At 41.6% G+C, this 14,067-nt stretch overlaps 1 protein-coding gene across 3 annotated transcripts in view; it reads left to right on the top strand.

Annotated features, from left to right (window-relative positions):
- Positions 1 to 14,067, top strand: part of RICTOR (RPTOR independent companion of MTOR complex 2) — a 145,698-nt gene that overhangs the window by 50,388 nt on the left and 81,243 nt on the right. For all 3 annotated transcript variants that reach the window (XM_025210396.1, XM_025210394.1, XM_006028940.3), the window contains 3 exons: positions 2,902 to 2,966; positions 7,113 to 7,244; positions 13,103 to 13,166. In XM_025210396.1, coding sequence (XP_025066181.1) covers positions 2,902 to 2,966; positions 7,113 to 7,244; positions 13,103 to 13,166 — 261 coding nt within the window. The remainder of the gene's footprint in view (positions 1 to 2,901; positions 2,967 to 7,112; positions 7,245 to 13,102; positions 13,167 to 14,067) is intronic.

Genomic DNA, 14,067 nt, shown 5'->3' with positions numbered 1-14,067 from the left:
CATCAGAAAAGCTAATGGCACTTTATCGTGCATCAGCAGATGCATGACGAACAGAACCAAGGAGGTGATACTTCCCCTCTATCGGGCGCTGGTCAGACCGCAGTTGGAATACTGCGTGCAGTTTTGGGCACCGCACTTCAAGAGGGATGTGGATAACCTGGAGAGGGTCCAGAGAAGGGCCACTCATATGGTTAAGGGCTTGCAGGCCAAGCCCTATGAGGAGAGACTAGTGGCACTGGACCTCTTCAGCCTCCACCAGAGAAGGTTGAGAGGCGACCTTGTGGCTGCCTATAAGTTCATCACGGGGGCACAGAAGGGAATTGGTGAGGCTTTACTCACCAAGGTGCCCCTGGGGGTTACAAGAAATAATGGCCATTAGCTGGCAGAGAGCAGATTTAGATTGGACATTAGGAAGAACTTCTTCACAGTTAAGGTGGCCAAAGTCTGGAATGGGCTCCCGAGGGAGGTGGTGCTCTCCCCTACCCTGGGGGTCTTCAAGAGGAGGTTAAATAGGCATCTAGCTGGGGTCATCTAGACCCAGCACTCTTTTCTGCCTATGTAGGGGGTCGGACTCAATGATCTATTGAGGTCCCTTCTGACCCTAACATCTGTGAATCTATGAATCTATAAAACCTCCTGTCTGGTCCTCAGTGCTGCATGGGAATCATTGTGGCTTGCCCCCATGCTTGGAGCACTCTGATTGGCTGGTGGAAACGGCTAATCAGAGTGCAGATAAAGTGTTACGGACAGACATACAGACAGACAGACTTAGGCTTTTCTAATATTAGAATAATGTTAAACCAGAATTCATAATGAGAATCTTGTATTAATCGTAGAAAACACCTTAGATCAGTGGTATCCAACTTTTTTATGATGATCACTTTTTGGAACTAAAGGTCATCCCGGGATCTACCGTGCCCCTGGACCACGGAGTGTCCCAGACTTGGCTGGGCTGGGGGCCAATCCCACTTCCGTGCCGCGACTGCACTGAGCTGCACCCACCTGGCAACCAGAGGAGCATGGCATTGGGCCCTAGCCCGGCCAGGTCTGGAAGTCTCTGTGGTCCAGGGGTGCGTGAGGGGTGCTCTTGCTGCTGGGCACAGTCCGGCGGAGGCTCTGGGGGCCCGACCTGTGCTTGGTAGAAGGTGGCTGCTGCTGCAGGCTGCCTGCTGCGCCCCAAGCACAGGTGGAGGAGGGAGTATGGACCATCGGGGCCTCCAATGGGCTGCACCTAGTGGCAGGAACCCCCCGCTCCCCCCACCCCGTGCCCTTAGACGACAAGACTTGACTGGTCTGGGGCCACCCCCACTGCTGAGCTGAGCTGCGCCCACATGTGGCTAGCTGCAGTGGGACTTGAGGCACACAGGCAACATCCTCTGCCACCTCTGCCCCCGCAGAGATGGGGAGGGAGTCCCCCTCACCCCACCACCTGACTGGGCTGAGGCCCCACCTACCTTCCCCTGTTTCTGCCTGGGCCGCACAGTCAGCCACTCACCATGGGGATCTTGATCTGGCCCCCGCCCCTTCTCTCCCCTACATATTGACCAGCTGGGGCTGGGGGTGGTTGGTATGCACATCTGTGCTTGCCCAGCTGTCCCCCCAGTCCAGGATCTACCAAAAGAGGCTCCAGGATCTACCTGTAGATCAGGATCCCCGTGTTACTGACCACTGACTTAGACTTAGATCCTTAGTTAGGAAGATCTAAATGCAAACTGTACAGAAGATCCAGAAAGGTTACAATGGTCAAAGAATGGTCAACCCAGTCTAATTTAACTGTACCTCAGAGATGTGCTAAATGAGATTGGGTATGGTTAGATGGATCTAACTGAACTTCTGTATGCACTCCAAGCGCAGTCCCAGGGCTGGGAAAGCCCATCCCCTAGCCTTAGCCCCAGGCTATACTTCCTCAATCGTTCCCCTGTCCCTCTGCCCCCCCACCCCATTTGGCCCTGAGCTGTTGGGTTGGTTGGGGGTGATGACGAGTCTGTCATTCATTTTAGTGCCTTCCTAAAAGAGAGGCAAAGTACCCAGCACTTGTGAAAAAAGGATGATGTTCTTGCTCAAGAAATCAAGTCTGGCACTATCTAGATGTGTTTCTCAACACCTGTCCATCTACTTCTAGGTGTACCTGTGCATAGGTACTGCACTAGACAACAATTTCTTGCTGGCAAGAGAGAAAGAGAGTAAAAATCTTTAGAAAAGTCCCTGCTAAATATAGCCCTTCTTCGTGTACTCAACTAGGCCTGAATTGCTATTGGTTTCACAGAACTGGGGGGTGTTCAGCCTCTCTAAAACAGAGCAAAGATGTCTCGCATTGAGCACCCAAAATTTAGTGGTTGTCCCTGAATTTTGTTTGAAATGTCTGTGATGCTGTCTGTAAAGCATGAAGCCTAATAACAAAAAGCTGTTGATACAAGAGCCCTCTGAATGTAGATTTTTATATTAAAATGGCTTGACTGCAATACTTTTCAGCTGTCTGGGTATCTCAATCAGTTGCCCAAATAGTAGATGGAGCAGATCAAGTGGTGATCAGTGTTTGAAGTTGGCAGGAGGGTATGCCGACAGGCTGGGTAGTGGCTCTGTAGACTGAATCTGGCCGGTGGATGGACCATACTATTGACGCTCCTGATTTAAGGAGGATAGCAGTTGTCCGAAAGCAAGATATTTACAAAGCTGTTATGGAAACAATGTAAAGCTATATGGAAACAGTGAGAGCCAAGAGTGTTAAATGAGTGAGATTTTCAAAGCAGTCTGTGATATTAGTACATCTTCCTGTAAAATATGAAAGCTGCACTGTCTCCTTTATATTGCTTTGAAAATGTTAGGCAGTGTTTTAAACTTTAAAGAGTAAATACATTTTTAAAGCATAATTAAAACATGAGAAATTTATTTTATTTACAGCTTCTTTGTAATACTGGGCATGCTGAAGAAAAATTAGGCTTTACCTATGACAGCATCATAATATGGTAAGTAGCTCAAAGTTATGAAATAATATTTGAACCTTTTAAAATAGCTCTATTTGAGGTAAAACACCGATCGTATTAGTTTTTTAATTAAAGTAATATAAAGCACTTATCTTTCTAATGCTTAAATATGTAATTTTAAAATTGCATATAATTTGTAAATTTAAATACCAGGTATGTTTTTTATCCTTTTTTAATGTTTAAATACAAGTACAATTTAATTAAGGAAATAGGAAAGTTGTAATTTATATGTGAATGGAAATGAGAAATGAACAGGATTTCTAGTAAAATGCAATTTTATACTGAGTTGCGCATTAATGCAAAGTAAAATAATATTTTGAAAGCTCTCTCAAGGCTTGCAAAAAGCACATGAAGTGAAAGCTTGGCCCCATTAAAGTTAATTGCAAATTTCCTGTGCCTTCAGTGGGACCAGGATTTCACCCCTAAACTTCTACAATAGTTCACTATACTTGGTAAAGAGACTTTTGTAGTATTATTTTCTTCTGCTAATAAGCCAAACCTGTATAAACTTTCAAGGGGAATTTGCCCCAGTATTATCATAATTTCCTAGAACTAAAATAATAATAATAATAATAATAATAATAATAATAAAGCTTTGCTTGTATTAACCCCCTAGTTTTCTGCACAGGCATGGATAGATTGGCCTAGGTTTTATCATGGACAACAGAAACAGTAACTATTCAACCTAATTGTGTTTTCATTCAATTTAGACAAAACCTCTCTGACTTTAAGAGAAGGATGCAATAAAGACAATAATTTGGGCATAAATTGCCTTAACTTTGAGGGAATTTTGTTTGAGTTCTTACAGAAATGTTATGTAATTGACTGGATTTGGTAAACAGACCGTATTTCAACTTTTTTTGTAAATGGTACCAGGATTTTCCCTGATGGAACTTTAATCACGTCTTTAATCACGTCTATTAAATACTTTTCTGTTTAATGCACTTTTTGTGTGACCTGCAATATTTCATTATCTTGAGTGGAATGACCTTATTTTCCCCATAGCCAAGAGATAAAAAATCAAGATTTTCATAAGGATAGTCCCTCTGAATAAGTTCACAAATCTGTCAGGTTCAGTATCTTGCCTGTCTGTTTCTGGTAGCAGATGATTTAGAGGAAGGTGTAAAATCTTTATAGTTGGCAGATGTAAGATAATTTGCCTGCTCCAGGTCTTCAAATCCAGAATCCTGATTAGTCTTGTTGCTGTTTTTCTAAACTCCTTTCTAGTTTGACAATATCTTATTGAGATGGGGTATAATGTACTCTACCATACTGGATATGGTATTCCAGATAAAACCTGACTCTTGATATATATCAAAGTGATCATAATATTCTTTGTAATACTTGCTAGCATGCAAGACATGTGATACTAAGTTAATTTCTGCTGATCACTGATACCTATAGTGAAGCCCTGGTCCCTTTTGTAATTTATAATTGCATGCTGTTCTCTTGGACAGTGGCTGTATTTGAGTGCACATTTTTGGAGAGAGCTAAGGTATTTCATAGAGCAGTTCCTTCAGAATCATTGGATACATCATATGGGCTTAGTGACAAACAGCTTTTTAAATTAGGTATTCATTTGTTTCAACTCGTCACCTCCATCTCTGAAGCTGCAAACAGACATTGCCTTTATGCCACCGTATACATTTTTATGGTGGCACAAAGCGAAAGCAAACAGGCATTCACGCTCTTTTTTTCTGCTGCAAATGCCCATATTTGTGGGTAGATTCCCCTACAAGGGAGTTCCCAGGGCACACGAGATTGGGTCCCTGAAGTGCTGAGCATGCCTGCCTGGGTCTCCCTGTTTGTAGAGGCATACCTCAACTCAGAATCCCAGGGCATGCTTCTGCAAACCAGGACTCCTGGGTTTGCCCTCTTGCAGAGGTGCACCTGACACCATTAAGGGATTCCTTGGGATTCCTTGGGTGTGCTCTGGAAGCAGGGAAACCCAAGGTTCTCCCATTTGCAGAGGCACGCCCAAACCGTTTTCCCCCAGGATCAGGGCCCTGAAGCCCTGGGAGCAGCATGGGGCCAACCCTGGAGAAAGACAGGAAATGCCTGTTTTGCCCAGTGAAGCCCACTAACACATCCCAGCACAGCATATCTACTTCATTTGGCATAGTCTGTTTGTAGCTTGAGTCTGTTTATCTTTACTGCCAACAAAGAACTCTTTCAGAGTAGATATCTCTCAATTTTTCTTGGTCAGAAGGACTTTGTGTAAAGAAGCCTTTTGGTTTTGCAGCAGTATTCTTACACTTTCATTGCTTTCTTATGCCAGATAATCCAGAAGACTACTTTCAGGCTTCAAAACCTCTTGTTTTTTATACCTTTGAACATATTGGATTTCAATTTTTTTTACCCTTCTAATTTCCCTCTTTGTGATTGCCCACACCAAGTCATATTCCTGTTCATGGACTTCGGAGTGCCACTTTCTTTTTTTCAAATAGGCTTTCAAACTTTGCTATGTTGCTGCATTGGTTTACTACTTTTCCTTGTTTGTTGCTTTTTGTCTGAGATTTTATTACAGTGGAAGCCATGTCATCTTTATGGATTTTACTCCCGTTAACATTATTTTTTTCCTGAAGTTTTCCTTTCTAAAGTTCATGTTAGTGTCACTTTTTGGGACCTGCTTCCACTTTCATAGATGAGCTTAATTATAATGTTGTCATTCTTAATGGCTTAGCTACTGTGACTTCTTGAATTAGCTCCTTTGTGTTACTTTAGGTTAAATCCAGACATCCTCTTTATGTGACTCCTAGAACTAGTTTCCCAAGAAACAAACATAAGAAGAGTTTTTTTTTCTAAACTCTGTCCTGTTGTGTCAGTTAAAAAAAATATTGATCAATTATAATTAGTCTTTTAATTATAAAGTATAGCCCAAAATTTATAATTTAGTGAGAAACATCCACTAGATCAATATCTGGGAATCTTATTCCAGGAATTAGAACAAGACATCAAAAGTTTTCTTTGAGCATTGTTGTGTCCTTGACTATATCTTCTGATGTCAAAGGAAAATAGATGGTCTGAGATTTGCTGAAGTGATGAATCTTGAGAAGCTGTAGGTTTTTTTCTGCTACTGAACTCAGCACTTTTATGGACCACACAAAACATGGAAATAAAGATTACTGAAAAGGTTTCCTAAGTCATCTGGGTCCATTCTTTAGGCTTCCACATCTACAGTTGTCTTGTAGTTGAGTGACAGTGCCAGAATTTCAGGGCATCATCCATAGCCTAAGCATTCCCTGTTTCTTAAATACATGTAAGAAGAACCTGGAAGTTTTTGCCAGCCAAGCTGGCTTGGAACTTAAACCAGGTACCAAGTTTGCTTACTACTCCTTTATTTGAACATTTTAGTAAATCAAAGGATATTCTTTTCCTAAGGGTACTAACAGATGTGGAAAGACTATGCTTTACCAGAAGAAGCAGTGCATTAGTTTGACCTGGCTCCGCAGCATCTGTAGAGATTGGGTGCTTCAGTGGGGCTTTTGGTGCTTTTATTTAATAGCTGATTCAATCAGCTATTAGATAAAAGCACCAAAAAGCTGTGCTGAAGCACCCAATCTCTACAGACATTGAGCAAGCTGGGTCAAACTGTGATGCTTCTTCCAGGCTCAGCACGGTGGCACACAGAATTTAAAATAAAGGGCCACTTTTTTGTTTTGTTACATCTATAAGCAGCCTAACTATTCAGAATCTGCCATCCAATCAGCTACCAGAGTAATATAATGTGCAGGCCCCCTCTTCCTACTAAAAACAAATATTTTGCTCCCCCCTGGTCCCCTCCCTGGTTGTTCTTAGAGTATCACTTGCCTTTTTAAAAATATTTTACTTTAAAAAAGTATATGAACTAATTTTTAAAAATTCAGCTAAAGTCTAAGCTTGTCTATGCTGAAGAGAAACAAACAAGGGGAAAAAAACCAAAAAACACTCGGTATATTCACAGCCTATGCTGACAAGGGAGAGTTTACTCTAGTAGATAGGTGGGCATAGATCTCCAAAGGAGCAAATAAGGTAAGGTAAATTTCTCTCAATTTTAAATTTGTACGCGAGTACATAGGACCTGTTGTTCAGGTGGCAAACTCCACCAGTTGCTATAATTTAATTTTTCCTTTCATTTCTTCACTGTAGTTTGCGGCTAGCTTTACTAAATGAAGCAAAAGAGGTGCGAGCAGCAGGGTTGCGAGCCCTCCGCTATCTCATCCGGGACTCCAGTATTCTACAGAAGGTGCTAAAATTGAAAGTGGATTACTTGATAGCCAGGTAATTTAAATTGAAGAAACTTTATTTAATTTAGGTTTAACAAACTGATGGGGCCTTTTTTGAAAAGTAGCTATTTTCTTTGATTTGGGTAGTTCTCATTTTTTAAACATTAATACATAAGTGCCAAACAAATCCAGAGAAGATGCTGCTACATAATACGATACCATGAGGAAATAAAGAGTGTGAAATGTTTTCAAAGTCAAGTTCAAGGTTATTCTGAAAAACAGGCATAAATCTGGTTATTCCCTGGTGTCACTCCTATTCAGAATGTATTGGTTGAATATCTTAATTGTATTTTTATATCCTAAACTTAAAAAAAAAAAAAAAGAAAACATAATGACAATAATTGAGGGCCCTGCCACATGTTACATATAGTACACAATTAACTGGTTAATCGCACATTAAATCTAGACCAGCCACACATGCAAAGTAATTATCACACCATAAAAATGTTCATCTAGCTATAAAAAGAGCCAACCAGTACAAAGTTAGTGCTTGAAAATGTGCAAGCTTTATAGCTGGTTTCTGTCCCACTTTAATTTGAATGTGTGTCATGGCCTGAGTTTTCTTGAGTTTATTAGTATGATGTTTGTATTATTGTGTGTCCTAGGAGCCCTGCTTCATAGATAAGGACTCCATCATGCTTGGCATTGTTCAAACAAAAAACAAAAATGTCCCAAAAGTTTACAATATAAGAGTAAAACAAGAGGCAACAGATTTAAAAAAAAAAAAAAAGAAAAGGAAACAATGAGAGCTATTTATATTTTCTAGTGTCTGTTTTCCAAGTTTATTCAGAAGTTGTTACCGTTAAGGTATAGTGTATTCCATTTATATGAATAGCTGATGAGTGCATAATTTTCTTAACTGTATAACATAGAGTCTATAGTTCTAGTTTGATTCCATATAACAAACATTGCTTGAGTGCATAAATTCAAGTAAGCAAAAAAGAAGACCATAAGAAGAAATGTGCCAGAGACATCAAATGTAATAACAAAAAATTTCTTAAGTGCATTTAGATGCATGCAGACTGCCAAGGATTCAGTGGGGTCATTGGACAGCTGGGGAGTAAAATGAGCACTTGGAGAGGATAAGGCCATTGCAGAGAAGCTAAATGAGTTCTTTCCTTCTGCTTTCACCTTGGGGATGCTGGGGTGACTTCTGTGCCACAGCCACTCATAGGCAGTACATCAGGCGAACCCACTAAAATTGAAACATAGGGTTGGAAGGGACCTCCGATCATCTGGTCTAACCTGCATGAATGCAACTGAAGTCATACCTGACGATGCTTATCCAAGCTCCCCTTGAAAACCTGCAGCAAAGAAAGTTTCACAACTTCCCTGTGTAGTCTGTTCCACTGCCAGTTCTAACAGCATTTTTTTTCTAATATCTAATCTATATCTTTGCTGCATTTTAGAGTGACTGCTTTGTGCCCTACCCTCTGAGACAAGAGAGAATAGTTGTTCTTCCTCCTCTGTATGACAGCCTTTCAAATATTTAAAGACTGCTGTCATTCTTCTACTTTCTCCAAGCTAAACACACCTACTTCTCTTAACCTTTCTCACCTTTCAACCTCTTTATCATTTCTATTACCTGCCTCTGGACCCTCTCTAACTTTTCCACATCCTTCTTAAAATATGGAGCCCAGAACTGCACACAAGATGCTAGGTCAGGGGGTGTCCAACATATGGCCTACAGAGCCCCATAGTTCAGCCCCTGACCTGCCCCTTTTGCTGTGCTGGACGGTCATGCAGGGTGCCCAGGACATGCACTACCCATGCTGTCTGCTCGAGCCAACACCCGAGCTGGTACTGCCTGTGCTGAATGAGGCATGCAGGGGGGAGAGGGGGATCTGTGTGCCTGATTTTGGTTCATGCCACTCATCTGGCCTACGAGGCTAGATGAGTTTGATATCCCTGCTTTAGATCAGTGCTGTCTGACCCTTTCAGATGATGGTCCAGGTCCATCTGCAGGCCAGATCCAGTCTGCGGGCCAGATCTGGCATGTGCTGCTGGCCCAGCCAGGGCCCAGTGCAGCTGGATAGAAATACCCTGATGGGATCCCAATGCAGTGAGAGCTGTATCAGGCCCTGGTGCATGGGAATAGGACCTAATCCCTTTCCTTGGGGCCAATCCAGCTGTGTGGTGGGGCTTGGAAATTTGGCAGTGGGGGAGCGGTGGCAGTTAACATTGCCACTGGTCCTCCATCACCAGATTTTTGGAACTGTGGGCTGGGGGCTGAGCACCCCTGCTCTAGATGAGTGTTGGAAGTAGCTGGGTTGGCTGAGCCCCAGCCGTGCATAGTTCATCTTTGTCCCTGGTTTATTCCATGTCATACATATTCAGTTTAAAGAAATGACACAGCAAGTATAACTAGAGAGCTTCTAATCACTGTGGGCTGGCTGATCAGACCATCTAGCAGAGGGAAAGTGTGCTGGGGTTACAGGTCCCAAGTGTGATAAAGCAGTTGCTTCTTCTATCCCTTTGTTATACATTGACTAACTAGAGAAACCAGTTGGATTCTAATGAATGCATAAGAAATCCAATCCCCAGGTACTACATAGATACCTGTATAGATGTCCCCATTTCACTGCTTGACGTGTGTTGTCCCTTCATTGTTGAACCTTACTGCAGATCTCCCTATCTTCCTGGAAGATGTCACTTGCTTTATCTTCCAGGTGTGATCTGCAAGTGCCTTCAAACCCTTTGTTTATTATATTTCTGGCAAGCCAACTGAGCTTGGCACTACCTTCCAGGAAGGAAAAGGGAAGGAGCGGGGGGAACTTGGTTAGAAGAAGAGACTGTTAATTTAAGGAAATTTGGATTCCCTGACATGCCTCTGCAAGTGCGGGGACCTGGCCAGGCACTTCTGGGGCTTCAGGTTCCTTTTCTTGCATGTCCCAAGAATGGAAATAAGTCAGGCCCATGAAGCAGTAGGAGTGCTAGTTCAGGGCTGCTGGAAAGTCTGGGCAGCTCCAGGCTACCCCCTGTCTTGCCATGAAGCAAACAGACGTCTGCTGCAAAAAAGTGGCATCAATTTATACCACCTATGTCATGGCCACAAATTTTGGGCATCTGTGGTGCAACAAGGGGCATGAACATCTCTCTTCCTGGCCTTTGTGCTGCCATAAAAATTTGATGGCAAGAAAGCAATGTCTGTTTCCAGCCTTAAAGATAAAGAGTAGATCAATCAGAGCTTTCCCATCCCACCTTTGAGAAAAGAGAGAATAAAGCCCACTGTGGAATCTCTAAACTGCGATGTCCATCATGGGAGGCAGTAGGGGGAAGGAGGACTGCTGGAAGCTAAGCCCTGAGGCACAGAGGTTGAACCAAGGTTTTGCTAAAGCATTAGCAAGACAGTGTTGGGGTACAGGGCCTTTAGTCTATCCTGCAGTGAGGCCTAACCAGCTCCAGTAGAGTGGCAGCGTGACCTTTTTGACTGTCATAGTCCTGACTTGTGATGAGTGTGTGGCATATCAAACCCCCTGGGTCTTTCTCAGTAATGCTACTGCCCAGTCAGTTATCTTAGATTCTATATTTGTGCTTTTGATTATTCTTTCCTAGGCATATCACCTTGCCTTTATCTGCATTGAACTTTATTCTGTTGTCTGTAGCCTGGCCTTTCCAATATTTTCAGAGCTTTATGAATTCTATTCTACCTTCTAAAGTGCTTGCAGTCCTTCCTAGTTTAATGTAGGAAACAAACTTGATCAGGAAGCTCTTTATTTCGGCATCCAGATCATTAATAAACATGTTGAATAGTACCAGGCTCCAGATAGACTCCTGTGGAACCCCACTCAAAACCACGTGCCATTTTGACATCAATCCACTTACAGTTCCCTTTGCTTGTGGTTTATTGAGGTGTCCATAGAGTAGGTCATAGAAGAAACTGCTAAACTAAATAGTGGCATATCATCTGGGCTGGATAGTATTCATCCAAAGGTACTGAAAAAAACTTGAAATTGTGGATATACTGTCTTCAGTATGTTAACCTATTGTTAAAACAGCATCTGTACTAGAGGCTGGAAGGTAGCCAATGCAATGCCATGTTTTAGAACATTTCCAGAGGTGATCCAGAAAACTACAGATTGGTAAGCCAAACTTCTGCTCCTGGGAAATTGGTAAAAGCTCTGATAAACAGGATCGTCTCACATGGATGAGCAGGACATGTTAGGGAGAAGTCAACATGACTTTTGTAAAAAGAGGTTATATCTCGCTTAACACTCTCAAAGAACTCTACTAGATAACAAACCTGTGGATCAGGTTCATCCAATTGATCTGGGCTTTCAAAATGCTTTTGACAAAGTCCTGCACCAAAGGCTATTAATGAATTAGACTTTCATAGAATTAGAGACCAGATCCACTCATGGATCAGTGGCTAAAGGACAGAAAGCAAAGTGTGTAGGTTATAAATGGTAAATTCCTACCGTGAAGGAAGGTAAGCCATGGAATCCTCCAAGAGCTAGTACTGGGACCTGTGCTATTCAACAATATTCATAAATCATTTCGAAAAGGGGTGAATAGTGAAGTGGCCAGGTTTGCATATGACACCAGATTATTTAGGTGGTAAAGCCAAAACTGACTGTGAAGAACTACATAACTCATAATATTGAGTGAATGGGCAATGAAATATCAGATGATATTCTATGCTGATAAATCCAAATTGAAGCACATGAGGAGGTGGGGAATAATCCAAGATGCCCATACACCATGAGGGACTATACTTATTACAATTCAGGAAAGAGACCTTGGAGTTATTTTACATAGTCCTTTGAAAACACTGGCCCGATGCTCAGCAGTCCTCAAAAATACAAATAGAATGTTAGGAATTATGAAGACAATTGAAAACAGCACAAGAAATGTCATTATACCACTGTATTGATTCATGGTACCCATAGCTTGAATATTGTGTGCACATCTGGTCCCTCTACTTCCAGAAGAGTATCATAGAACTAAAAAAAATACAGGGAAGGACAACAAGGATGATTAGGGGCGTGGAGAGGCTCCCTTACAAGGAGAAACTAAATAGATTGGGGCTTTTCAGCTTAGAGAAAAGATGAACGAGGGGAGATCTAGAGTTTCTAAAATAATAGTGTAGAGAAAGTGAATAGGAAACAATACCAGACCTAGAGGATGCACAAGAAAATTATTAGGAAGCAGTTTTATAAACTAATTAAAAGTTCTTTTTCACAGAGTATGTAATCAACTGGTGGAATTCCTTGCCACAAGAGGATGCAAGGCAGCTCAGGGTCTTGAACTGTGCTAGGCTGTTCTCCTCCTGATCCTGACAATCAGCTGGTTGTCCACGTGGGGCCCTGGGGCATGCCACATGTTCAGTTTAAGGTGTCATACAAACTAACCACAAAAGATGTTCTACATTTGAGGTAGAACATCTTTGTGGCTGGTTTGCCATTTTAATTATGCCATGTATTGCCTAAACATATGCCATGTTGCCATTTGTCCCAATTAACACATTAATTGTTCCATAAATATAACATCTGCCATGGGCTAAATGCTTATACTTGATTACTATGTACAGTAAATGTGTGTTTATTCATGAGAATGGTTTCTTCAATTTACTTATAACAGGGTTTATTAAATTTAAAAACAGAAACTGAAGTCTGTAATAAGTTTTAATGCCTGTCGTCTCTGAAATCTAGAACTTCTGGACAGTAAGTTCTAATGTAATGTTTATTAACATAGTAACATTATGTAATATCATATTCAGAAGCTTACATGTTTCTACCATTATGTTAATAGTTAAGAAAGAAGTTACTTTTATTGTTATTGATGGACCAAATTCTATATTTAACTTTTGTGTGTGTGTGTTTTGTTTTTCTTTTTATATATATATATATATAGGTGCATTGACATTCAACAGAGTAATGAAGTAGAGAGAACGCAAGCACTTCGTTTAGTCAGAAAGGTAATCTCTAACTATGCACTGTTCTGTCTCACCATCTATGTTGATAGACCCATCAGTCATGTTGGCTCCAGAAGTGCCCCATTAAATCAGGAGTGGAGGAGCTTGTTTTTGCTGTCTAAGAGAATGCAGATTGCTATCCTTGAACAACTCACTTCAGCCATTGCCTCCTAGGAGGACCTAGTCGGTCTGCGGCAGCTGGTCAAATAGAATTCTGATCTCATTATGCATGTTAGATATAGAGCTTTATCTGCATTATCTAGCTCCTGCCAGATAAGTTGGCATTTATAGATCATTCACAGACTAAGTAATTTATTCTGGCATAAAGTACTTTATGTTCCAGTGGGCTTGGCTGTTCTGTATATATCTTCATTTCTAGCTAGCATCAGCTACCTTGAATGGACAAATAGATATCCTAAGGAATCATCTGATGATTGGAGAAGTTTCCAGGATGGTTTCTTCAGGAGCACTGATTCTGTTATACTGCTCTGTTTTTCTTCTTTAGGGAGCCTGAAATTCTAACTCCAAAGCTTCTAGTTCATCATTCTAAAGAAACTGTTAGGTGTATTCCAGTGGTTATATTTACAGTCTGTTGTAAAGAAAAAAGGTTCTTTGGTAGCACAGCCATAAATACAGAATTTTTCGTATCAAAGACTGAAGAAAAAGCCAAAGTTCTCTAGAACAGGGATGGCCAGCCCACAACACACAAGCCACAAGTGGCATGAGCAGCCTCTGTGTATGGCAAGCAAAGATTGGACAGGGAGCAGAATGCAGAGCAACAGTTTGCACAGGGGAAGGGCACTCAGGAAAGGTGTAGGGTTTAGCTTGTTGCATGCCTGCCAGAAAGGTTATCCCCTGCTGCTCAAAGGTAATAAGTTACTTTCTGCTTCACTGGATTCTCTGA

Source organism: Alligator sinensis, unplaced genomic scaffold (assembly GCF_000455745.1).
Source record: "Alligator sinensis unplaced genomic scaffold, ASM45574v1 scaffold881_1, whole genome shotgun sequence".
Lineage (NCBI taxonomy): Eukaryota > Metazoa > Chordata > Crocodylia > Alligatoridae > Alligator > Alligator sinensis.
The sequence above is the reverse complement of the archived record's forward strand: the minus strand, read 5'-3'. Positions and strand labels throughout refer to the sequence as shown.